At 41.0% G+C, this 27,924-nt stretch overlaps 1 protein-coding gene across 8 annotated transcripts in view; it reads right to left on the minus strand.

Annotated features, from left to right (window-relative positions):
* The window catches only part of DACH1 (dachshund family transcription factor 1), a 336,068-nt gene that overhangs the window by 30,164 nt on the left and 277,980 nt on the right, over positions 1 to 27,924 (minus strand). For all 8 annotated transcript variants that reach the window (XM_060273322.1, XM_060273318.1, XM_060273316.1 and 5 more), the window contains 2 exons: positions 13,470 to 13,621; positions 3,126 to 3,273 (listed from right to left, as the gene is read on the minus strand). In XM_060273322.1, coding sequence (XP_060129305.1) covers positions 3,126 to 3,273; positions 13,470 to 13,621 — 300 coding nt within the window. The remainder of the gene's footprint in view (positions 1 to 3,125; positions 3,274 to 13,469; positions 13,622 to 27,924) is intronic.

The following is a 27,924-nucleotide window of genomic DNA, read 5'->3' on the forward strand; positions in this document are numbered from 1 at the left end:
GGTTGGTTAGGGATTTAGATGTCAGCAAAACTTTAAACCTGGTTCATTAGCTCACAGGGAGCCAGTGCAGTTTTTTCAACCCAGAGAGGTGGAATCTACACACATATAAAGAAACACTGTGGAAATGCTTTAAAAAAAATAATTTGAAAAACACATTGAATTTGACATAGCTCACTGTCGTCCTCTAGTGTCACATTTGTATACTGCACTTTACAACACATTTAAAAGGTTTTATTTACAGCTATTTAGCTGAGTCATAAGCACCTTAATAGCTGCATTTCACACTAGCTGGAGCATCTAAACCAGACACAAGGGTAGCCTAACATAAAGCACATTACGGTAGTCTAATTATGAAGTTTTCACTCTACGGCAACTTGGCCAGGGCATCCCTGTCCAGCAACGGTTGTGAATGCCACACTAACTGAATCTGGAAATGAGCATTCTTAGCTACTGAGTTCACCTGGGCTTCTACTGATGGTGATGGACCTATGAGCAGTCCCCAAACTATGCATCTGCTCCTTCAGAAAATGTGCAGCCCCAGGCAGAGCTGTACACAATTCCATCTTGTCAGGATTTTGTCACTTCAGCCTGCCTATGAATGCATCGAAGCACTGGCTTAGGATATACAAGGCCTTTCCCAAATCAGATATTGCAGAGAAATAAAGTTGGGCATGATCAGCAGACTGGTGAATCCCAAATCTCCTGATGACTTCTCCCTGCAGCTTTATCTGGACATTAAATAGCACATGGGAGAAAAATTGTGCCCTTTCGCACCTCCCTGTGACAGCAGGTAGACAAGTGGCTCCTTATAAGGTTGTGTTGGCATGGATGTTAAAGTCCCCTAGGACAACCAAACTAGGTGTCTCCAGGAGAACATCCGCCATGACCTGAAGCAGCTCGGGCAGGGAATCCTTGGTGCAGCGGGGAGGTCGGTACACCAGAAGGAATCCTGTACTGCCTCTATTGCCCAACTTCCAGAACATGCACTCGGAGAACTGGGTCTTCCCAATAGGACGCCTGGTGCAAACTAATGACTTCCTAAAAATTACTGCAACCCCCCCTCCCCGCCCACAAGGCCTGGGTTGCTGTGCGTAAGAGAAACCTGGTGGACCAGCAGCAGCAAGGACAGGCCCATCTGCTTCATCCAACCAGGTCTCCGTTACACATGCCAGGTCAAGTCCTCCATCCACGATCAAGTCATGGATGGCAGTGGTCTTATGAATCATTGACCTGGCATTGCACAGCAGCACCTTCAGGTCATGTGGGTATCCCTTGCTGATTCCAGTATCCATCTGGTCAGGTCTAGACCCGGAGGCAGGGATAGTCCTCAGACAACGACTAAACCTGCCTCCTCGGTAATGACATGGTCTGGTCTTAGCATAACTACTCCTCCTACCCATGATCACTGAGATCAGTTGTCCCAGTGCACCCCCCACCCCTGTGGAACCTGCCCCAGCCATTTTATTGGCTGGGACCCACTCCCAGGCAGCCCTGACCCCTCCCCTTAAGAACAAAATAAAACCTATATAAGCACACACACAAATACACAGTAAAACAATAAAAACCAAAAACAATAAAAATTACAAATGTGCCAAAATTAAACAAATTCCCAAACCTGACTAAACATCCCTCCCACCCCCCACCTCACAAAGAATTTAAAAAGGTAAAAAAGAAATTATTATTATTATTTTTTAAAACCCCACAACAATAATGCTATTGGGGGTGGGGGAGAGAATCCTTTTAAGTTATTGGGGTACATTGGACCCCTTCCATTATTTGCTATGAGCCCAGTATTTCACCTAGGCATTTTGTTGTTGTTATTTCTCTTTTGCTTTCCCTTTCGTTAACATTGTGAAGACCAATGCATCCCAATAGTGTTTTTGTTTTGTTTTGTTAAACTATGTTTTGGAATGTGATACTACTAAAACCCATTTCCCCCTTTTAAACTAGAATCATTTTGAAAGCTATCGTGATCTTTAAAGGGGGTCTACGAAATGTCAGCAGCAGATTGGTACTACAGTATTAAAAAAATGGTGAATGAGGTTTAACAAAAAGTTATGATCATCCACCCAGGGTTTCTGCTGTGCAACCTCAATTTGCTTTTAAGATTACCTAAGAGTATTCTCTTGACCATGCTAGCAAACAACCCAATTTGAACAGCAAGGGCACATAGTAAGGCCTTCCCCAAACTGCAATACTTCCTTCCTATAGAGTCTCATTTTTTCCAGAAGTGGTGTAATATTTCTTCTTTGGGTTTTGGTCCAGAATCAACAGCTATGTGCAGGAACTCTTAGTGCCACCTGACAATCTGTACCATCCCTAGCAGTGCTTTTCCTTTCTAAGCCCACAACACCTGTGAGAACACATGAATGGGGAGAAGAAGAGGGCCTGATTTGGTCAGCAAGAGTCCAGGAAAGCTTCCATGTCCCTTTTGAGTGCCTGATGATATCATCAGACATAAAGGGGGCCTGGCCGATTCATAATTAATCCAGGGGAAATGATTAATTTTCAGTTGTCCAGTGAACATCTGGTCAATTAATCCAGTTCTCCTGGATTCATTACAAATCTTCCCAGGGATGTCAATCTGCTCGTCATTAACTTTATTTAGATTACCTAGCCCCAGTTGTGGTGTCATGATTCCAAACTAACTTTATCCCTTTACCTATGAGGTGCAACTACCAAATGTCAGGTCCTAAAGTGGAATAATAAAATTTCAGTAGGAATCACTTGAATATCTCTTTTTAGAAACGTGTTTTGGAAATAGCCAAGGAATTGAAATTGACCTACATCAAATTATATATATCCATATTCACGATATGCTGTCTGAAACATTGTGAATTCCTTTGGACCTTGCTACTGTCAATACTGTGGGGAAGACAAGGAAAATTTCCACACTTAAAACCTATAGTGAAATTTTTGCACTGAGCATTGAAGCAATGTAATTTTCTGTGTGGAACCTTTTAAAGATAAAAAGGGTATTTATAGGAAACTGTATGTTGTATCATTGGCAGTTACTCTTGTGCAAGGGAACCAAGGCAAGTCATATGTGAATAGTGGCAGGGTATCTTTGGAAAACTGAGATAACACATGAACCCTATAAATGATTATGTTTCTATTATCATTACCTCTGTTCTTCTGTTCCACTGCCAACTGTTTTTCAAGTGTTTCCCTCAGTTCTCGTTCCCTGAAAAGTTCCATTTTCAGCTCTGTCTTTTCCATCTGCACTTGCTTCTCCTGAGCTCGAGCGTTGTCTATGGCAACCTTCAACAGGCCCTGTTGGGAGACAAAGTTCAATGGAGTAAACTTCTGAAATATTAGGCTACCCAATCCATGTTTGTTAGCTACGTAAAATCCCAATAGTAAACTGCCCGGTACATTTATAACATGTTATCAAATCATAGCACATTTGCAGCATTGTGGAGAGGGAAACAACAGAACTAGTACAAAACCTCTTGATACCTTTATTATGAATCAATAGAAACATACAACTTATAGAAACATGCCACACGCTTTTATGGGGAGGAGCTATCGCTCAATGGAAGAGTTTGCATGCAAAAGTTCCCAGTTTCAATCCCTGGCATCTCCCAAGTAGGATGGGGAGAGACTTGTGTCAGAAATCCCAGAGGGCACTTCAGCACTCTGCAGGTAAATGAGATTCTGCTTCCAGAAGAACAAAGACACAGAAATCATTCCGGGTTAAATGCCGCACCGTACATAGTAGTACAGTTCTTTAGGTAATCTCTTTTGATATCATAGTTTCAAAAAATGTGGTATTATAACAAAAAAAGTGGCAAAAGTGTCAGTAAACGCAAAAGCTCACAAGCAGACCTCCTTTACATTTTGACGATCCCTTCTTGTTGAACAATAAAACCTAGCTGCTATGGCAACTGCCATCTTTACTCAATCAGCAACATTCATGTACATGTTTCTTCTTCATCAGGAACAAACAATTAGTAACAAATGAAAGAGATCATTACATCAAGTGCCCTTTTAGATCACCCCAATTAAAACTTTAGTTTAGCTGTATTTTAATTCTAACATACCAAATTCTAATTTTCTGCTCTGATTGCTCTTGTTGACTTATCTTTGAAAGATGTACTCGCAGCGCAAAGCCTAGAGATTTATTTAGCAAGATGCCAATGTTGGCACCACTTAACGTGTTGATTGGTTGTATTATCAGTAGCAATGGAAAATAAATTACTATTAAACTATTATTGTCCTTGGCTGACAAAACACAATATTTTGCTGTTCTTTAAATATGAAACAATCATGGATAAACATGGAGAATAATGCTAAACTGCAACACTGATGGGTGTAATTTTATGTTAAGCACCTTTGCAAAGTGTGAAGCTGCTAAGAGCATGTTACGTTTTCATTGGGCCTCAGCACCATATCTTCTCATCCACCCTATTCCCCTAACATATTTTTGAAACACTTTCTTCTAATGCTTCTAATGGTAATGCACTGTCTACTGCTGCTCATTATGTCTGGAAAAATATTAGCATTTTTGGCTCTGAAACCCACTAGGGACAACTTACAACCTATGGAAATGAACTTTCATTTTTAGAAGTTATATGCGGCACATCAGCAGGGCAGCCAAAATATTACACTTGGAGCCAAATTGATGCGTATGCAAAAATGTTACTGCTGCAAATGGCAATCCTAATGTGATGCACTCTGAAATAATAGGTATTAACTTATAGTCAATGTAGCAGCATGAGAGAGGGGGCAAATAACCTAGCCCCTAGGACCCTCAGATGCCTTTGAGCCATCAACAATACAGTAGTAGTAATTTCTGGGCTGTTTGGATTTGTGTGAATTCTCTCTAGACCCATTGAAAAAAGATTTTACAAAACACTTTGGCTAATCATCTTCCGTGATATTAAATCAATGTGCTGCCAAACAATTGAAAATGCCGTGCAAACTAGGACTACAACACTGTGCGCAAGTAGCTTGCTTGACTCTCATTGACGTCAAGAGCATTTAAAATGCCTAATGGGTGTAGGATTACTGCCCAGGACAGCAACACAGGGAAATATATTCTTTTATGGAGAGACAGACTTACAGTGAAGTTGACCAATGGTAGTAAAACCAACAGTCATATTTCTTTTAAAGTAAGAAGGCTGTATCATTTGTACAAAACTCTCTAATCCCAATCTGGAAAGAGATTGTGCATAGAAAACCTATCAAAATCACTGGGAGATATTACCAGCAGCTAATCTGGTTTCAAGTCTGGTTTACAGCACTGAAAAGTCTTGGTTGTCCTGATTGATGACCTTTAGCAGGAGAGGGGCAGAAGGCAAATGACCCCAAACATCTTTCAATATCATTAACCACGGTATTGTCTTAGGCAGGCATCCCCAAACTTCGGCCCTCCAGATGTTTTGGCCTACAACTCCCATGATCCCTAGCTAACAGGACCAGTGGTCGGGGAAGATGGGAATTGTAGTCCAAAACATCTGGAGGGCCGAAGTTTGGGGATGCCTGGTCTTAGGAGTTGTTCTCTGGGCTGAAAAGTTGGAGATATAGCAGATTCACTGCTACCTGCAGGGCTTGTTTCGGAGTCACTGGGGGACTTATACTTGACCACCTGGCACTAGTACCATTAGATGCCAAATGGTTCCGTTTTGTCCCCCATGTTCTTTAGTATCTACAGAGTCGTCTTTCCTATTGGGCTTACTGGGCGTGCAGCGAGTGGGGGAGCTGCGCAGCTTCTGCCCACCAGCTGGGCCCTGTCAACCATATGGCTGGCGGGTATGTAGCTTGCCTCCCAAGCCTCAGTGGGAGGAGAGTGATCCCTGCAGAGGCTTGGGATGGAAGCTGTGCCCCACCAACTATATGGCTGGCGGGCATGCAGTTTCCCCGCAGAGACTTGGGAAAAGGTTGACAACTCTGGGAAAGGGGGGGGGGAGTGCCTGAGGGATCTTTGCACCACAGCGCCGGATATGCTTAAGACGGCCCTGAGTATCTAGTGAGGTGGGTGTAAAAATGGGCACCCACACCTCTGTCTTTTAGGCTACCATCTTAGTAATTTACCTGGGCATAATACCCATGAGTTTCTACCCATGTAAGCAAAATACCCTTTTAATCTATTTTTTCATTATTGTTGTTTTTATCCCTGCCTTTCACAGTTTTTTCTTTATTTTTATTAGCTATTACCCTAGAAATCTTAAAGGGCGGAATAGAAGAGTTTTAAATATAGAAAGTACATAAAGAGTGGTATCCAATGGGTGCTACACTGTTGATGCAAGTCAACTGCAAGTGGAATATGGAAGGAGGCAGTTTTAGGCCATTTCTTCACTACCTGCAATCTTCTGTAACTCCACCCTCCCAAAAAAATCATCTTCCACTCTTCTTCTTCTCCTCCCCCTCCCCCTCCTCCCTAAGGTACCAGAGTGGGTTACATACTGTTGCCATCCATCTGTCTTGAGAAACAATGGAGTGCACTTCCGGGGATGAAGTCAAACCATGGTGTTAGCGGCACCGAAGTGACCTACCCAGGGTGCAAGCCAGGGCTGTGTGTCTGGAGGTCCTGGGCTGTCCAGACAACAAGACCCACCCCCTTGGCCTCACTGATGTAGTTCAAAGGAAAGCAGAGCAAGACCTTTGGCACCAGCTTGGCTGCAGGAGTTGCTAGAAGTAGGCATACAAGGCACCATCCAACTGTCTTAGGGACTCCACTCCACATTTGTGTAGCGTTTACTCCTTACCTCCCGCAAGGCAGCAGAAGTTTAGGGTCAGAGTTTTACTTCTCCTAGATGTGTTGCACATGCAGAAACTGCCTTATTGATGTTAGGGCCCACTATTGGTCTCGTCTGCTCAATCTGCCTAACTCACCATCCACTACCCTCATCTGGTTTAGTCGGCCAGCTGAAGCCGATCCTGACGTCCGGCCAATGCCGCATGCTGGCAGCTTCTAGGAGCCACAGGCGAGATCAGAGTGCAGGGTGGGAACCAAAGGTGGATAAACTACCCCAGAAGAAGCACAGTGTGCCCCTACCAGAGGTACTATAATATAATTTAATAATTTATTATTTATATCCCTCCCCTAACATCCAACTACCTGAAAACAATATTAAAAACAATTTAAAACATTATTTTCTGTCAGCAGAACAATAGCCACTGAAATCCACCCATATGCTGTATTTTTTATTTGGTGTAATCCACCATGGACACACATTGTGAGGCAGAGTATAAATTCCTAGAAATACATAATATTAATAATGACTGCTTTTGTATTTTTGTATTTTGTATTTTTTTGGGGGTGGTGGTGGTGTTAATTCATGATTTTAAATTGCCTAGCCAACTCTTTAGAGAAAATACTTCTGCTTATGGATTGTTTGTTTGCCATCTTACCAAACGTTATTTTCAACTCTCTGTTCACTCTCTGTTCTCTGACTGCTTCATTGTCATAACTCACACATGGATATTTTGTACGCCAACCAACATAAATACACAGGAAGTAAGATAGATGTACCCAACTACTTGTAACTTTCCATTCTCATTAGCATTCTGGTGAAGAGAATGTCATTCTCATAAATGTTTGCAGAAGGCAGATAAAAAAGGTACTGAATACAGTCGGTGCTAAATTGCAGCTTTTGTTTGATCTAATGCTTGCAAATTATTTTGCAATATTCATATCTTGTTGCAGTACAGGAAACTCCCAAGTGCAAATGCAATCATTTGCTTTTTTTAATACATGACTTCATCTTGCACACTTTTCCTTAATTGAAGAACCATTTTGTTCATGAACAAATCTATTTGTATTTTAAAATCTCATGTTCATGTAATTCATCTGATTTTTATGATTATTAAAATGCTTTGTTTATTTCATTCATTGACTCATAATGTACAACTCTTGAGTTTAAAAGAGTACTGGCAACTATTTGCAATTATATGACTTGAATCAATTGTTCCATTAATTAATTGCTTAGATTTAAATAAATTTACAAAGAATTGTCGAAACATAAATATAACTGCATTTTAAGCTATCAAAGGAAGTCTGTTGTTGTTTAGTCATTTTGTCGTGTCCTACTCTTCGTGACCCCATGAACCATAGCACTGAACAATAGTGGCTACTCAAGGGGAAATAATACTACTGTTATTTTTTCCATTTTGTATTAAAATAAGAAACTAGCATTAAGGCTTAATTCTTGTTGGCATGGTAAATTCAAGAAATATGCCTATAATTTGGGTTGAAATGACAGCTAGAATTTCACCCCCCACAAAACCCCTTACTTCACATGCTACTGTTTAGGGCACGGGTGTCAAACACAAGGCCCGGGGGCCAAATCCGGCCCGCCAGACCTCATCATGTGGCCCACTGAGCACCCCAGCCAGCGGGACCCAGCAGCGGGACCTTGCTGCTGAAGCGCCGTGCCGACAAAGCGCCGACAAACAGCTGGGGCTGGGGGGGTAGAAAGGCGGCCGGAGCAGCGCTGCGTGGAGCGCCCCAAGCCACAGCAGGAGGAGGAGGCAGCTTGCCGGGTCAGCACCCGACAGCGCCGCACGGAGAGTCCCGAGCCTCTGGGACGCAGCAGTGCTCTGTAGCACTTTGAATCCTCCTCCTCCTGCCACGGCTCGGCGCCTGGAAACGGCTGCGGCTGCGGCTGCGGCTGCTGCTTCTGCTGCTGCTGCTGAAGCACAGACAAAGCACCCAGCAGCGCCGTGTGGAAGAGGAGGAGGATTCAAAGTGCTACAGAGCACTGCTGCGTCCCAGAGGCTCGGGAGTCTCCACAGGGCACTGCCGGGCACCGACCCGGCAAGCCCGCGCCTCCTCCTCCTCTTGCGTCACCTCCTCCTCCTCCTGCCGCGGCTCAGCCTCATGAACGTGAGCTCAGCAGCGGCTCAGCCTCACGAACGTGCAACTCTGAGGCTTTACGCACTTCTCCTAAAACGGACACCCGCTGCCTCACGCTGCACGGGAAATGCTTTTTGCCCCTGGGTCCCTTCGCGCTCTTTTCTGGCGCTGAATCAAGGCGGCGACCCCCCCTTCCCTTTCTTTCTTCCTCTCTCTCGTTCTTATTCTTTCTTTCCCTCTCCTTCCTTCCTTCTTTATCTCTGTCTTCTCTCCCTCTTTCTTTCTTTCCTTCTTTATTCCTTCTTTCCTACTCTTCTTTCTCTCACCTCTTTCCTTCCTCTCTCCCTCCTGCTCCCTCTTTTCTTTCTTTCTTTCTTTCTTTCTTTCTTTCTTCCTGACTTCCTTCCTTTCTTCCTTCCGTCCTTCCCATCTTTCTTCCTCTCCCTCATTCTTATTCTTTCTTTCCCTCTACTTCCTTCCCTCTACTTCTTTCCTTCCTTTTCCGTCTTCTCTCCCTCTTTCTTTTTCTTTCCTTCTTTATTCCCTTCCTTATTTCCTACTCTTCTTTCTCTCCCCTCTTTCCTTCCTTCCTCTCTCCCTCCCACTCCCTCTTTCCTCCCTCCCTCCCTCCCTCCCCTCCCTCCCTCCCTCCCTCTCCCTCTCCTCAGAAACATAGGATGCTGCTTCATACTTCTGGCCCTTAAACCCTGGAACCAGGAGAGCAGCTCCAGTGAGTCAACCTCAGCCAGTCCCTTTGGTGAAGGGTGGTGGCTCACTGGCAGAACATCTGTCCTGCATGCAGAAGGATCCCAGCATCTCCAGGTACTAGTAGCTCTGCAAAGGTTCTGCATAAAACCCTAGCGAGCCTCCACCACCCAGTGCAGTTACCAAAAATCATTTTTCAATAAATTGTACAATAATTGTACATTTGAATATCTACTTGCCATTATTCTGACTATGTTTCTGCTTTCAGAGCTAGTTATTACTTACATTATTATAAAAAACAGTAATAATTGAATGCAGTGACAATAATTTATGATAATAAAGAGTGGACACATAGTCCTACAGATACAACCGGCCCTTTGAGGGTGACCAAACTGCTGATGCGGCCCCCGATGAATTTGAGTTTGACACCCCTGGTTTAGGGGATTTGGGTGAAAAAAGGGTGACTACCAGTCAGTGGTCTTTGGGATTGTTCTCTTGGCAAGGGCAATGAATATAGTTTGCCTCAGCCTATAAATGTGTTCCCCAAATGCTACTGAAATACTCCACTCTGTTTTACTACTTGCAGATGGGGTGACAAAATGAAAGGGGTGCCTTTCAGCTGGGCCCTATTTATAGGACTTCACACTTCTGCTGGGGATTCACATTATGGCATTCTTGTTCTTGTTATGGCATTTTCACCTAGCCTGCTTGATATGCAAATTTTGAAAGTGGAAGAAAATTCTCTGTATGAACAAGGATTTCATCATGTGAGCCTTTTCCAGCAGGCTTAAGACGTAGGTAGACCCCGGGCTCAGGTTTGCCATATCAGTGAGTACTAGGCTCCAAAGAGCAGGCATGCCCTGAACTCGCAGTCCATCAATTAAAATTTGCCCTCACTGATTAAAATGAACTTGCACAGATAATCTTTTGAAGCTTTAGCTGATTAATCTATGATTAAATCTTGCAACCCAACCCTAGTTTAAAAATGGATAAAAAAAAATCCCCCATTTTCCTACTAATAAATGGACAGAGCTGCAGAGACTATATAATCAACCACAGAAGATACATTTGAATACGTAATAATAATTCAAATCATGATTTGGTGCATGAGCGAAAAGCTGTCACTTCAAGTGGCCCCCCTTCCTCTCATATGCAGGGCTTAATATATTACTTCCTGGTCTAATCAAACCATAATTTTGCGGGGACATCTGAACTTGCAAACTATGATATGGGATAACAGTCCAAGTCAAGGCTACAAACCATGATTTGATCCTGGTGTGTAACACTCACATATTTGCCACTTCAGGCATGGCACATTATGGCCTGATTAGCACAGGCAGAGGTGGAAGGGATCAGGAGAGGATGGTGCACTTGGGTCCATGCCTTCAATACAGCCAGTACTCAAACTCAAGTAACAGTTGAATTGCTGAGCTACAACAAAAGCATCCCAGCAGCAGTATTACGGATGTTCACTAGGAGTGGGGTCAGGTGAGGCGTTGGGGGAGAGGGGCGAACCAGGAGGAGCACCAGATTGGACCTGCCAGTGCAGCCACAGAGACCCAACCTTGAAGGAGCTCCTCCTCCTCAGGTAAACTGGCAGGTTTCTGTCATACTGTGAAATGACCATTCTGGAAAAGAGCACTATTACTGGCGTGGAACCACCAAACAACACTGGGGGCCAGGCCACCACTTTTTTGATTACATATGTAAATAGGCTTTGGGTATTTACCCTGAATCAACCAGCGTGGCAGCTGGTTGTTTTGCAGTGTCGATCCTGGATTAAGGCTCTCCCAAATAGGGAGTTGCCATTTGGGGGTTGTCATGGCCCACTGACCCCCGAGTGGGCTTTCAGGCAGAGGCACCTCCCCCTGGACCCCTTTAATGGAGTACCCCTGCTTCATGCAAGTTCCCAACTCCCCCCACCCCGCCTAGACTAAGGATGCAATGCAATGCTTCATCTGCCAACAAGTTGTGACAATTGCTATGTGGTAAGCAAAACCTTCCAGACGAGCTTGATTTGTCTGCAGGCAAATTCCTCTCTGGCCCCAATACAGCGACCAAATATTTCCATAACAAGGTCATACGCAGAACCTGCCCACTCATCTCTGTGCAGGGCCATATGAAACATAGGGTAGGAGGATGGGGAATCCAGGTCTGACTGAGCTGACAGTCTGGACCTGAGTGAAAACCAGGGGTGGAAGTCTTCCCTCAGGTCCGCCACGAAGCCCTGCCACTACCTGCTTGCCTGTGATACAGTAGGTCTGTTCAAATGCAGCTTGCTTGTGATAGGTCGGTTTGACTACAAGCCTCCCAGCAACCTGTCCTGCTAGAGGAGGACGGAGTGTCATCTCTCATCAGTCAAGTGGGGCCAGAAATTCGCCCCGGACTCAGAGCACAATCACCACTCACCATCCTATGAACATAAGCGGTCCTTATTGCACCGCAGTCAAGAATTGGGGTGAACCTACTTTGGGGCGCAAGTAAAAAAAAAAAGCTCCAGTAATATTTAGCTCTAAGAAAATGATAAATAGGACTAAACCATAAGAAATGATCAAAACCATACTCTTCACACATTGCAGTCAAATCCTATACATGTTTATTCAGAAGCAGGTCTTAGGCTGCAATGACCCATCAAACCCAATGAGATGTTTTTCTGAGAAGACACATAATAAGATTATGCTTTTTTAACCTCTATAGATATACTTATAAACTGTCAACTCATTAAAAATATCATGGTGGTATGGAATAAAACAGACTTATGATTGCTATCATTGCTTCAGAGACATTAACATGGAATATTCTGTATATATCAATAAATTATCAGTTGCACATGACATGCTTTCTTTTCACCATATCTGAAAAACTGATGAAATCTGTGATTAGAATAACACTACTGTTTTTGGATAAACAAATGATAACATGACTTTTTTGTAGTTTATGAGTATACTAACGCTCTAGATATATTCCTGCCTACCTGCATAAATGAGGTCCTGATGTGTGGAACAGGTTTCTAACAGTTCAACAGATTGAACCAAGCTTGGAAACTCAGCACTAAATGTAACGAACCTGATTAAATTAGTACAGAAGGAATTGAAGCTACTATTTATTCGTTAATCTAACAACTGTTTCTTCTCTTCTGTTATTTGTACTGGGAAGAACTTTCACAAAGATTCAATTTGAAGGTTTATACACAGAAGACACAGCTGGAAGGAGTATGAGATGGCTCCATTTTTTATTTTTGCTGTTGATAAGTGCAACACAGAGCCTAGTGGTGGCAGAACTTCCACCAGCCCTGTGCGTGATCAGTATACTTGTGGGTAAGCCCCTTCTTATTCTCCACCTAATCTCAACTATGCTAGCATGCCCTGTAATATGCTAGTCAAAACCCTGAATAATGTTCAAGTCAGACTGCAGTATACATACAATAGACAAGCTGACTGCTGCAAAGGAAATCTGCAGAAAATTTTGTAATGCCCTTTGAAGTCTATTCTTTGAAGATAGTACTGAAATGAGCTTATTTGTAACAGAAATGCTTTTCTTATTAATGTCTTTTATATTAAGGCATATTTTCCATAGATTAACATGTCATTTCCACCTTGGCATTAATTCAGTTTAAAATAACTATTTATTTTAGCAGGTTTTCTCTATTTAGCACCATCAAGAAAGTTAAACAGATCACTACAAATCATTACTGCGTAATAGAAAAAGCATTTTAGATAAAATACTGGAGCCACTTTCATCTAACTCTGCATCAGTTCAGCATTATGAGCCATATTTTATGTACTGCATTTAGATGGTTTTATAAACTCATTTGATTACTGTGCTGCCTTTAATACTTGAAATTCCTGAAAGAATTTTCCAGTGTCTTATGAACTAGTTAAAGCTCAACTGATTGTATTACTGTTGACGGTTCATTGACTGTTTTATCTGTATTGTTTTACACTGATCTGCAAAGAAGGCCTACCTGGATGTTAGTCAGAAGGGTTTCTATGGACGACAATCCATCAGGAAATAGAAAAGGAGATGGAAAACCTGGAGGTAGCGGCTGCCCATGCCCAGTTAGCGAAAGTTTGTCAAGGCTGTCTCTTGCGGTTGGTGTGGAGAGCGGGGTCTCATCTGTATGTGATTGAAACAAAAATATAGAACAAGTTACGCTTGTCTGTTTTTATTAGACCTCAGTAATGGCTTCCCTAGTGGTTTCCAGAACATTTATTGCAAATTGGTTCCTGCTATCAGGAGAAAATGCTTTCTGCTGAATTTTCTTTAATGAAAAAGCTGTGGAGATACAACAAGATAACATTAATGAGTAACTTTATAAGCCTTTTAAATGCAGTCTCTAATGAGACTGAGTTTACAGTGCCATAGAATCTTTTTAAAACAAATATTATCTCGCATATACTTGTGATAATATATTTAGGCTGACTTTATGGGTACCTTCCCAATTATCTCATTTTAGTCTGTGCACTATTTGGATTGACAATAGAATATTTCCGAGGATGATACATATTTTATATTGCAGCAGTGTGTTTTATGCGAAGATGATTCTCAATTAGTTAACCCATAATCAACCATCTCCTTGATTTAGGAAGTGCATGTAAAAATAAACTTCCATGGACACACACATACATAAAGGGGGCAAGGAGCTAGGGGGACACACACCCAGTGGTCCTGGCCACACGTTGCTGGATGGATGCTGCTGTCAGCTCCAACAACTATGCTGGACATTGGGGGATCATTTCCAGATATTCCTCCCACTCCCCTGGTCCCAACATTGTCCATCATCTCTTGAGTGGGGGCCTCATGAATGTGAACATTCATGCAGGTGCTCCTATACATGGCATTATTTCCACTGGAATTTGTATTAAGACTGAGTGTTAAAAACAAAAAACCCCAACTCCCCAAAGTTACATATTTTAATTACTCTTAGAAAGTAACACATTTAACATATTTTTTCTCCACTTTATGTGTAGGTGAGTATGTACAAAAGGTCCACTGGCAACTTGGGAGGTTTTCTATATACTTCATCATAATATTGCAGTTGCCTTGTCTCTCTTTTACAATCTAAGGAAAGGCTTTGAAAAATGTTGCTGCATATGCTCCTGATTTGTATATGAGATAAAACCGTGTCACACTGCATAAAAATCAAGGGAGAAATTCAGTGTCATAAACGCATAGCAGGTTGCCAGGAGGAACGACCTCCCTCTCCTCCCCAACATGCTGTTCTGGGGTTCACCCAGTGCCCCCCAGCCAACTTTGGAGGTAAGGGGTGCCCCATTGTGGGAGAAGAGGGGAAGAACTCTCTTGCTCAAAAATAAGCTCTGTTCTGTTGTTCATCCTCCATTTTCTGTTGTTCATCCTCCATCCTGCTTCCTCCCAGCTGCCTCCACTTCCACTGCTACCACTCTCACTTGTCTATCCTTTGCTGTCTCCTCCTTGCTCCTTCCAACAACCCCTTCCACCTGTTGCCTTGCCTCTTTCTTCTCATTTTCTGCACAGCCTCTGATCTGAACAGATCGTAAAAGTAAAGCAGCAGTGTGAATCCAGCGTGTCGCGCATCTGCACTACTGAATTCTAAGTCTTTCTTGGAATCCCCCTTCCACACCCTGATTTTTTTGTACTAGTACAAACATCACCTAAGCATGCAGGTACCGCCTTCTTGTTGCTTAGTGGCCATGTTTTTGCAACAATACTGTTGGTATGCATTAGAACGAGTAGTATCTGTCACCCTGTAAGTTGGATGTTCACACAGATTCATTACATGCTCCTCCATACAATAGATTTATTCAGCATTTATCCTGATATGCTTGTACAAACATTACACAGTAATTAGATATGCTTGGTCTTTATTGGGCCTTTGCTATGTTTTGCTTATTGGGTTCATATACTACAATGAACATTCACCCTGCATTCATTCAGATTTGCTTGCAGCATGTTTACACATCTTACCATTAATAATTTATCCCACATTTTCCAATGTATTTTCCCCTCACTTTCCTAACTGCAAACAGTCAATTTCTTTGTAAAAATTATTTTGTTGTGCTAAGGTGACAGAGCACTTTAATTGCTTTGAATCCTCCTGCAAAATACTTGCTTCACTTTGTCAATGACTACATACACATGTAGTGAGAAGCCATAGTTTAACACTAAATGAATGAGCAGAAAGGGGCCTGCGCAAAGTGCCAGGCTCACACCCCCCACCTCCACCCTTTCACAGATTCCTGGCTTTCACTGAAGACCAACTTCAAGCCATGGGTTATAAAGCTGGCTTGTTGAAACAAACTAGAGTTTATTGTAAATCACAATTCCTGGTTCACATGTAAGGATAAGCCAGGAGAAACTGAATCCTGATTTATTCACCCTCTTGAAGGAAAGGGAAGCACTTGAACCCACAGGGGCTCACGCACATCATGCTAAACCACGGTATATACACGGTATATACCGTGGTATATACACAGTATATACAAGTATAAACCTACAAGTATATATAAGCCTTTAAACTAGTACATAATTGTTAATAACTTTAAATATTTTTGCTACATTCACTGCAATGCTTGTGAAGGTTCTTTTACATTCTTTCCTCCAATCAAAAGCAAAAAATAACCTAAGCATTCCTAAAATGGTACTGAATTGCATGCATTCCAGTGACTAAACACCATTTTTACTGATTAACAGTGGTTTCATTGAACCACAGTGTAGAAATAAGAGACTTGAACTCAAGCTGAACTTATTTTAATGAATGTTTAATTTAAGGAAAAATAATCTGACATAAAGTGACTCTGTTTTCTTTATGTCCCATGTGAAATAAACTTTGAATGTGACTGTATTTGAAGCAAAACAAATGTACATATCATACACAGGAAGAGTGGATATTTGGGGATGTGAGATAAGCTATGACCGAGGGGAATTTTGAAAGGGGGGTGAGGTTTTAAATGCAACAACAACACATACTGTAAATATTAGCCAATTAAAACACAACCATAGATCACAGTGGCAAAAGGATACTACTCTTGCCATTGAAGTACTTCAAAATATGTCCAAGAGCTCTCCATTACAATGCTGTTAACATTATGTTAAAGTGAATGGATGCTCAAGGCCTAAACCTCTTTGAACAAACCCATCCAAGGGACAATACACATTTCTGCTATAACCCTATTCACGCATTTCCGCCACGCCTCCTACCAGTCTGATCATTTGTTAGCAGGAGCTCGGACATAGGGATTTCTCCTCACACAACCATGCATAGCATGTGGCTACTGGGGGGAAAGGGATAATGTTGGGCTCGGGCTAAAAACATGGGGCCACATGTTTCCAAGTCCTTGTTATAAACCCATCCTCTCCTCTCAGAAGGCTTATTGAGGAACTGGGTAAATTGGTATGTTTATTTTGGAAGCCAACAACTGTTTGATATTATAATAGGGCATCCCTAATGCACAAAGTCAAGAATGGACACCCCCATTTTCATTCGAAAAATATTGGAGGGTATGAGCCGGTGGAAAACAGCTGTATGGATTGTTCTTTATTCTGAATGCAGAGATGTGCTAGCGAATGAAATTAGGGCAGTAGCATTGTTCTGTTATTTGTTGTGGGAACATCCATTTAGCACATGTTAAATGCCCATTAAGTTGTGGGTTTGCATTTTCTTTGGAGAAGTGTCAATGCAACAAAATTATATATATATAAAGTCTGTAAGTTGTAAGTATGAAAAGAAATCAAGGTGCAGTAGTATCAAAAATACGCATCACATACGGCAGACATTAAATCTGACACCTGGCAAGAGTAACAACTGTCACTGGAAGAGCAGAACTGCTCACTCAGGGCCCTACCACCACATCACCTTCCCTGAAGACTCCTAGAATTTGTAATCCTGCATGTCCATACGGACAATATTTGTTGGAAAGAATGTTTCAAACAAAAAGCTAGAATATTATGATGTATGAATCTAAGTGCCACTTTGATTTCTCCTTAATTTGTAATTAAGTACTTGAGATTATATGTGAAGGATAAGGAATATACATATTTTTGTGGATTTAGGTGCATATTAAATGTAAGGTTTTTGACATGTGTTTCATTATCAGTCTTAGAGAGTAATTATTTGCCCCAAAACAAAGCCCCAGGGAGAAAAAACCCTCAAGCAGAACAGCTGGTATTTTGCAAGTCTCAGATGATGAAGATATAATATTAATGTGTGAAAACAATTGTATATTAAATGATCTTTTTGTTTTTACTTAATTGTTAAATATTTTGTTTCAAACTTCAGTAGAAAAAAATGATCAAAATGGCATATTTAGAATATACATAAGCTGCTGCGTAGCAAATATTTCATTCTGAATATCAGAAAGAAAACATGGGTTTTAATTAATTAACTAACATAAATTCCTATATTGTTACAACTTAGCTTAATGGACAAAGTGCTAAGAGGACAAGAGGAAAGCCCCCTATACCAGCACAACAAGTTTGATTATTTAAGGAGTGACATTCTGAAATGGATAGGAATTGTGCTTCTGAACCTGTTGTTAATTGAGACCTGCAAACTGCGGATTAGCTCCAATACCGTTTTGCTATGTCTACACAATTAAAAGACAGTTATCATAGCCCAGAGGAACTTCGCACCAGCAAGCAGGTTTCCATGCGTGTATCAGGAACTATGTGTGTAAATTAGATATATATCCAAATTAGAAGGTATATATCTGTACAACATTACTTCCAAAGGATATAAGCACTGTATTCTCATTCCTGGTCTTCCATAAGCAAGACTTGTGTGTTTGAGGACATTTTCCCCAAGCTTATTTACTATTACAACCCGAGTCCCCATAACTGAATACAGTTTGCCAACCATACTAGGCGCTTCGGAAGGTGACAATTTGTGTAGGCCTGAAATAACCAAATCCCAAATAATTTATATCAACTGGACTGAGCCTAACTGCATACTCTTGGATACCCTTATCAACTTTCTGGTTCCTGTGAGGAGGAACTCCCACCCAATATGTGTTTCTGAATACATGGAGTATAGTAAGCAAAGCTTGATGCAAAAGGCTGAGATCCATTCTTCTCTTGGACACATGAGCCCTTGAACTCTCAAGGTTTTCCGTTATACAGTGGCAACCCTAAACATGTTTACTCAGAGCTAAGTCTCACTGAATTCAATGGGACTTGCTCCCATGTATGTTTAGGATTACAGCCAGAGCTCATTAATCTACTGGGAAGTTCTTCTTGTGAGCAACACTGAAATGAATGGGGCTTGCTCAGTGGGGCTCTTATGCAGCTCCCTTTCATCCCAGTGAGTCTCAATGAGAACAACTTCCCTGAGAATTCCTATTGCACACAGCCCTCCACAAGACTACAAGCAAATACCTCAATGTGATGTGCTCATTTCATTGTTTGCTCTTATTATTCGCCTTTCACAGATATGCCAAAACTAAAAGGAACTAGCAATGTTAATCAGTGTGTTCATAAACAAAATTCAAAATGAAATCAGTATGCAGTTTTATACCTGATGTGATTTTTGTGGCAAGTGCATTCATCAAATGTCTGAAACAAGCTGACAAAATACTTCCATTGGCAAGTTTCCAGTGGTATTTTCATGCTTGATGTTCACTGAGAAAACGCTACACAAGTTTTAGCTCTATCTTTCACGCCGTATTTAATTATTCTCCATTCAAGTCAACGTTTGTGTTTGCTTCTGCTGCCGCAACACAGGCCTTCAAGTCAAGATTTTTCAACTGTATGCCTTTACATATTCAGATTTTATATATATTGTACAAGGTACCGAAATAACCTCAACAGTATCCCATATTTGGATATAAGAGAGAAAAAATCCAGGATAGTTGCTGCAATACACCAGGAAACATTCTGATGGTGCCCTCCATGAGTTACATATAAAATGCAGGAACTGTAAACTTGCATTCTCAGGTCCTGTTCTTCACGCCTGGAAATTTCTTCCTAGAGATCAGCATTATTCTAATACCTTTATTAAAAGGTTTACAAAAGTAAAGCCATTCTTAAACCGAGGCGTGCTTTCCCTAATGAGACCTCCCGCCACTGATGCCCTTCCACCATTCAGCTTCCGTTTGTAGACCAAGCTAAAGTTCGCAAACTGGAACACTACTTCTGGTTTTGTGGAGTTCATAAACCGAATAGTTCGTAAACAGGACTGTTCGTAAACCGAACAGTATTTCATAGAGTGAAAGCGGCTGTATCACTCACAACTCTGCACATAATGTACTTATGCTATACACCCCTTGCTCCTAGTTCAATTCTGAATAACCTAAGGTAAACAGATCTTGTATCCATTGATTTAAGAGCATTAAATTTAGCAGTTACTAGTTTAACACAACCTGGAAATGAGACCATAAAATCTGACTAGCCTGCTTAAAGGCTGCTATCCTGTGCTCCCAGACTGGCGACAGAGCCAAAGAATACCTGCGATTACTCTCTGAACTAACTAATAAGGCAACTGAAGACTAATAAAGCAATGTAGAACTGGGATGGACCAGACTTTATTGGCTCCTTACATCCCTACTTGTGAATGAGTCATTCATATTCATTCATATATATATATATATACATACATACACACACACACACACACACACACACACACACAAACACAGTATATATATACACTATACAATCTCCCTCCCTCCCTTTTAGTAACGGTATATACTAAAATGGTATCATCACATAATCAATACAAAAAAATGGTATGTGGAATGAACAAACAAACCTGTCAAGTTAATAATACATTGAATTATTCTATGAACTGTGACCATATGATAAATTAATTTAATCATGACAACCAGATAGGGATACTGGTATTGCTTATAGCACTAAAACCTCATTTGATTCTGCCATAATCCACGTAAGGAGGGAGAGGAGGGAAAGAAGAAATCAAAATCCTTAATAGAAGCCAGCTTGTAGAGAATATCAGGTTATAATGGCACTATTCAGAAAAAGTTGAATCTTTGTATTCATGTATGACTGAGGTTGTATTGCTTAAAGCATTTCTTTGTTACTAGTCCCTTATACTCCCTAGTCATAAAGAGAGCACAGACTTTGCACAATTAGGCTATTTAGTTCAATTATTTTATACGCATTTAATCTGTACTGGGTTGTGTTAAGGATACTACTAGTACTACTACTACTACTACTACTACTACTAATAATAATAATAATAATTTATTATTTATACCCCGCCCATCTGGCCGGGTTCCCCCAGCCACTCTGGGCGGCTTCCAACAAAATACCGGTATTGAAATACAGAAATCCATCAAACATTAAAAGCTTCCCTAAACAGGGCTGCTTTGAGATGCCTTCTAAATGTCTGGTAATTGTTGTTCTCTTTGACCTCTGGTGGGAGGGCATTCCACAGGGTGGGTGCCACTACCGAGAAGGCCCTCTGCCTGGTTCCCTGTAACTTGGCTTCTTGTAGCGAGGGAACCGCCAGAAGGCCCTCGGAGCTGGACCTCAGTGTCCGGGCAGAACGATGGGAGAGGAGACGCTCCTTCAGGTATACTGGACCGAGGCCGTTTAGGGCTTTAAAGGTCAGCACCAACACTTTGAATTGTGTTCGGAAACGTACTGGGAGCCAATGTAGGTCTTTCAGGACCGGTGTTATGTGATCTCGGCGGCCGCTCCCAGTCACCAGTCTAGCTGCCGCATTCTGGGTTAGTTGTAGTTTCCGGGTCACCTTCAAAGGTAGCCCCACATAGAGCGCATTGCAGTAGTCCAAGCGAGAGATAACTAGAGCATGCACCACTCTGGCGAGACAGTCCACGGGCAGGTAGGGTCTCAGCCTGCGTACCAGATGGAGCTGCTAAACAGCTGCCCTGGATACAGAATTAACCTGCACCTCCATGGACAGCTGTGAGTCCAAAATGACTCCCAGGCTGCGCACGTGGTCCTTCAGGGGGCACAGTTACCCCATTCAGGACCAGGGAATCCTCCACACCTGCCTGCCTCCTGTCCCCCACAAACAGTACTTCTGTCTTGTTGGGATTCAATCTCGACTGTGACATAAGCAGTTTGGTAATCTGGGCCGGGGTATTTGGGGCAGGTGGCTTCCTAGGTTGGTTTCAGAATTGCCAGTGGCAAATTTAGCAATCTTTTGTGACCTCAAGGAAGTGATAGAAGAATGTAGGAAGATGCACTTTACTAATTCGAACAAATAGTGCAGTTTTGTCTGCATTCGCTATGAGTGGATCTGCAGAATTTCAGACAGGCGTCTTAACCAGTCCTACGTGGATATTCAATCTGGGACCTTCCATGAATAAAGCACGACCTACAGTGAGATACAGTACATACTTTAACATCCTTCATTGGTATAGTATTATAGGCATGTTAAAATCAGCCTGGGAGATATCTTCTTAAACACCTGCCCATATTCAGACTAATTTTTGTTTAGACTGTTGTGACTGCCTCGTTGAATGCTCCTCTCTTCTGCTATTCTCTCCCTTTCAAGTTGATTCAAAATACCCCTGCTGCTTATACAATACACTCTGTCTGTTTAGACTATCTCCTGTTGTTTGACCCGGTGACATCTCTTTGCTTCCCAGACCCTTAAATGGGAGGTGTCAAATGCTGTGTCAGTGTATATACGCCGTCCAGCTTTCCACCTCTGACTCACACCTCAGGACACCCTTTCTTCCTTGCTACCTTCTGCATTATTCCCAGCTCTATCTCCTCTTCCAATTCCATACATTCTGCCATACTATTCCCCATGCCTAGAACATTGTCAAGCAACCGTCTTTTTCATTCACCAAGTTGGCCCAAACAATCGTGGTTCCCCAACACATGATCCGCACCCATAAAGCAGGACAAGTTACAGATGACCTTGTTTATTTTGCCTTTAGTTTTATCTTACTGATGGATGTCCTTTTAGTCAAAGCAGACCAGTTCTTCATGCTTCCCTCACTGCTACCTTGGCTAAGAAAGAGAAACTAAGCACTGAAGTATTAAGAGAACAACCTAAAATCACCAACACCTGATTCTTTTGTACAAATGAATAATTTCCAGGAAGTGCACAACACACACAAATGCAAAGAACACAACATGCTGAACAGCATTAGATGAACTACAGGCAAAGCTTTCACGTAATCTCCTGCATCCCCCTCACAAAAAAGATGACTGTGAATTTAAATTATAATCCATATTACCATAGTAATTGCTGTAAAATTAATTCATTGTTATAGCGTTTGCAAGTCAACCTAAGCCCTGCTGTCATTTTAAAGTAATTTAGGACTCCTAAGCACTTTACTTACGGATAGTAGTCCTAGAGCCAAAGATGGGAGCAATTTATAACATCGTGTTTATAAAACTTTTACTGCAGCTGCAGTGTTGTGTAAAAAGTGGAACTACGGTATTTACAAGGGGTAATTCCCAAAAGAATTCTGTACAAAGATGCTGAGATCTTAAATTGATTCTTTTCTGTTCACAACATTTAGATCATCTGAATCCTTAAGATTTTTGTTTTCCTCCTGCTACACCCTTCCTTTTGTGGTACTATATTAGTATTTCAATGCAGCTTGCTAAACAGTCAAAAAGTTTTCAATACAGTAGGAACCAATGACATATCGAATGAATAGTTCAAAGTGAGCACACAAACAAGTGCTGTAATCATTTATTTCCATAATGAGTTCGAATATGTGATATTGTAAACAATATCATATTCTTTTCAGCCCTCAGAATTTCACAATGCAATCCCTTGCATATTTAATCTGAAGTAAATGTTACTTATCAGGTTTCATCCTTAGTCACAAAACGTTTAGGTGTATATTTACAGATTTAAAGATTCTACTTAAGACACAAGCTAAAGACTTATGCTCTTTGGGGCCATGTTGTTACATTAAAAAAAATGTTTCTGAAAGAAAGCCCACATAGGAATCTGACTTGAGAAATAGTATTTGTTGTGATTCTTCTGTTGAAGTTTACATTTGTATTTGAAATCCTTTGAAGGTTACAGGGTGAAACCTTCCAACAATATCTCGAAATCTTCTGGGACCAAATCCCATTATGTGGAGTTCAGTGAAGGGGGTAAACACTACCATAAAGAAATACAAATTGCACTTATTTCCCATTTAGCCAGTGTCACTAAAGTTCACCATTTAGAATTCTAACCAGTTAGAACTTCTTCTTGGAGGTCAAGTGTCTTGTGAACCATGTCATCTCATTGATGACATCATATCCCATCCATCAATTCTTCCAGGAGCACACTTGCCATCTGCTCGGCACACTATAATAACTTATTAGATATATTCACAGGGTAGCAACCTGTACAATGACACTGTTATCTTAATGCTGGCACATATAGAGAGATAACAGTCATGGGTTGTGGGGTTGTTTTTTGCCATTGAAAAGCACTCTACACTCAAATCTTTAGAAGGTAACTTTGGTTATCTGTAGTAATTATTCAGTATTGATTGAGTTGATATAGTATTTATTCATAGATTGGGGACATTTCTTTCAAATGCTTCTTTACTATTTTAAATTGAAATAGGATCAATGAGACATACCACATCACATATATCCTACAGTGAAGCATTTCTATCTTCCCTGGTAAATATCATACACAAATAAAGATTCCCTAGAATAATGCTAAAAAAAATTACACAAGCCAAAATATTTAAGATAGGCTTTTTAAAAACCAAAATACATGATATTTCAAAATAATAATTTATCCCATGCCTGCATAATTGTCATTAATAAAAAGTAATTAATAGAAATAACCTTCAAACAAAAATCAATAATCTTTTAAAATCATGTTTCAACAGAACAGCATACAATGCTATGTAAAAAGCACATGAACATTGCAATTCACTGAACGTTGCTCCCATATACCAATTCAAATAAGGGAGTTAAGAAGGATGGAGTTTTGGTTTATTGCACCCTAAAACTGTACAAGTTTAGTGTGTTGGCTGTTGCAACACACATGACATAATAAGGATCGGTCTAATACTCCCTCAATAGCTGAAAAATTGCTTTCCGGAAAAGGGCAATATTTGTTTTGCATTACAGAGAAATTTATCCTCTGTTCCTTCCTTTGGCTCGTCGTTTATTCCAGCTTACACTGTGATCAACATTGTACTAAAATAAAGTCAAGTACAACAGCCGCTCTCTGCCCATCAAAACTCACAGACGTCTGCCAAGCACTTGTAACAGCTGGTGTTACATTAATTAGTTTAAACTATTTATTTCATCCATCTCCAGAGCAGATTGAGCAAAAACATTAGAGATTATTCTAGCATCTGTAAGTGCCCTGCAAACATTAACCAACCAAAGTTAGAATATTAGTCGTTAGCTTAAAATATATGTTATTTAAGACTCTCTGCAGTCAATTACAATCATAAATAAAAAATTCGATGTTGCTACAGTATCACAGTGTATTTTATTGACAGTATTTTTACATAACCATGCCTTAAAGTTGTATTAGTCTTTTGTGTACACAAAGTTTCTTTGTCATAAGCAATATTAACCCCCCAAAATGCTATAATTCCTGGCAGCACAGATCATTAACAATATACAACACTGTGTGGGTGATTCAGTGGATTAGTCACTGGTTTTATGTCTAGTCTTGGAATTGAGCCCTAACTACAGTGATCAAAAGAGTGTTAGGAAACTGCTGTAAAAAATCTCCATTAAAATTACTTTTTGGCCTCAGCTAAGTTTTAGTAGACAGCAGCATGAATCTTCTTTGTATGGGGATAATTTCTGAAGTTTGTGGTATCTTTCTTCCCCTTAAAGAAAGGTAAGGAATGAGACAAAGAAGGTGATTCTATTAAATGTACTGGTCTCAACCAACTCAGAGCTCCTGTCCAGAAGATGGCAAATGATAATCAAGTAGGTTCCCATTAAAATGCAAACCAAACTGAATTAATGACAACATCACCTGTCCTGTTGCAGAAAACTGGAGCCACAAGAGATTCCAGTAAATTCCCAATCCATCGTTGATCTGCAGCTTCACTGCCAAATTATTGGTGGCGTATCTGGTTAGTGACATGCCTACCTTTGTGGAGACGTGTGATTTATCATCTAAAAACTGGTTCCAGCATGCAACTTCCCCACAGCCACCCAAAATGTACATAGTAAATTCAGGCTGCTCTTTAAAAATTATGCAGAAATGCAAAATAAAAACTAATAAATTGGACTTGTTAAATTCTTCTTGTCCTATGATTGCAATATGTACCCGACTATTCTATACCATCATGGGTCAGACATTATATATAGGATTCCACCGATGATAACCAAACTCCTGCCAGCTACCCAGTGTCACCAAACCATGTCACATGATTATGTGACATATTTACTCACATCCGTGATGCTGGCCTGGTTGACATGACCTGGTGAGCCAAATAATAGCTGACAGGGACCATGCAACCATACTCTGGCTGCTGTTCATGGTTGCTAAGCCAAACTTACCTAGGAGCCGTGCACAGTGGCAGTAAAAAGGACCAGAGAAGAGCAAAGCAGCTGTGACCTCTTCTCCAGGGTTCACACATTTGCATGGTCCCAGTCAGCCAAAGTTTGGCTCACTGTATTGTGCAAACCAGGCCAACAGTTAACTATTAAAAACTCCTTTTAAGCTTGATCGGCATCAATGTAAATTAGGAAGGTAATTATATACAATCTTATGTAATTGTCTTAAATGATGTTAACAACAAAATTTCCACTGTGGATCCTAAAATGCTCCACAAGCATATGATGCATGAGACTTGGTAGCTTCTTTTTGAAAGTGAAACTGCATCTAGGAACTCAATTTAATCAACATGTGCCGGGCAATTAAAAAAAAAAGGCTCACTTGTGTCTTCCCCAAACAACTCATCCAGCTAGAAAAGCACATAGTTATATTGCCAGAGCTGCTACGGACTATGCCAAAACACACAGGAGAGATCATCAGCACTTTCTCCGACTCAGTATTTACTTTTAGAATAACATAAAAGGCTTTCAAATTTTTCCCATTCTTTGGGAAGGTATCTCCCAAATACCAGGACTGTTTAGGTGACACAGATATTTTAGAACTGAGGATGCAGCTGTACTTTTTGATGTTGTCTAAACGTAGTACAATAATGTGGTGGCTATTGTATGTGGCACCACATTCAACTGCACCAGTAACATTCTACAACAAGGGTGCAGTACGTAGAGCAGGGCTTTATGTCTTTTAAACCTTCCTACCCATTTCAGTCTGTCTGGTACCATCATCACCAGGAAACAATCTATTTGCAGCATCATTTGGTTGTACCAGATCAGGGGTTTCAAACATAATTTAACCCGGAGAAGGGGAATTCATATGGTTCTACCTCTAAGTCTGAATGGAATTGCCTACAATTGGAGGAGAAAAGGCCTTGAAATGGTGTCCCCTTCCCTCAGTTTCTTAAAAAAAAGGTTAGTATAAGCATGGTCAATAGATCACTTGCTTGGGTTTTAGGCTTAATGTTGCATTTAAAATTTTGTAGCTCTTTAATGAAGTTCTGTCATGTTGAAATCTAATCGAGAGTCCTGTCATTCTTTTCGGCTAAGAGAGCAATGAATTTCCTTGTATCATCCCATAATCCAACCAACATCCCAGAAACAGATCCCAGCTCTGGAGTAGTAAAATTATGTAGCATCTTATTGTCTCAGTTATTCTCCAACATCTCCAGGGAGGGCCACCAGCAGATAGGTCAAGTGGTTCAGATTTTAGGAGGGTCCAGGACCAGTAGGGGTCCCAGACTTTTAGCTTGCTTTTTTTAAAAAAAAATCCTGCATGCTCAAATTCAAAAAATGTAAGCTCTGAAATGTGACCTCTCCCTGTCTCAAACAATATCTGTGAAATCAGCTAGCCTGGTTGACCGTCCCCACCTTATAGCATTTCAGCCAATGGCTGAAGTCAGAGCTGTGATTGGCAAGTGACCATTTTCGACATCGCTAGGCAGAGCTAGGAATTTCTAGAGCTGCCTTTTCCTACTTCTTATTGATTCCCAGACATTGCATTTAATGGGGTGGGGGGGGAGGGACTATGAGTTTATGGGTTTCAGCAGAATGTGTGGCTACCTGCCCCCCTTTCTCTCTTTGTGCCCCTCCAGCATGAGAGCCATGATTTCAAAGAAACACATGAAGTCATCACTTAAATTAAATTAAATTAAACAATTTCAATGATGATGACAAAATGTGCATGTGTAGCTTTTTAAAAAATGCAAATATTAGCATTTTATACATTTTACCTATTAAATAATACTTTAAATAAATATAAAAGTGCACATGCATCTTATGATACAATTGAAACGTGTTGATGGCTGTTTTCTAAATATTAAGAGCTATATAGGTTAATTTTTTCCTGGGCTGCTGAACGGGGCAGTTTATTTGTCTAATTCACAGCCTGTTTTGAATTTGCTCCTTCCTAGCATCCTGTACTCACTTTTCTTGGACTAAAGCTGTGGTCCTAATCCCAT

The sequence above is a fragment of the Zootoca vivipara genome, chromosome 4, assembly GCF_963506605.1.
Source record: "Zootoca vivipara chromosome 4, rZooViv1.1, whole genome shotgun sequence".
Lineage (NCBI taxonomy): Eukaryota > Metazoa > Chordata > Lepidosauria > Squamata > Lacertidae > Zootoca > Zootoca vivipara.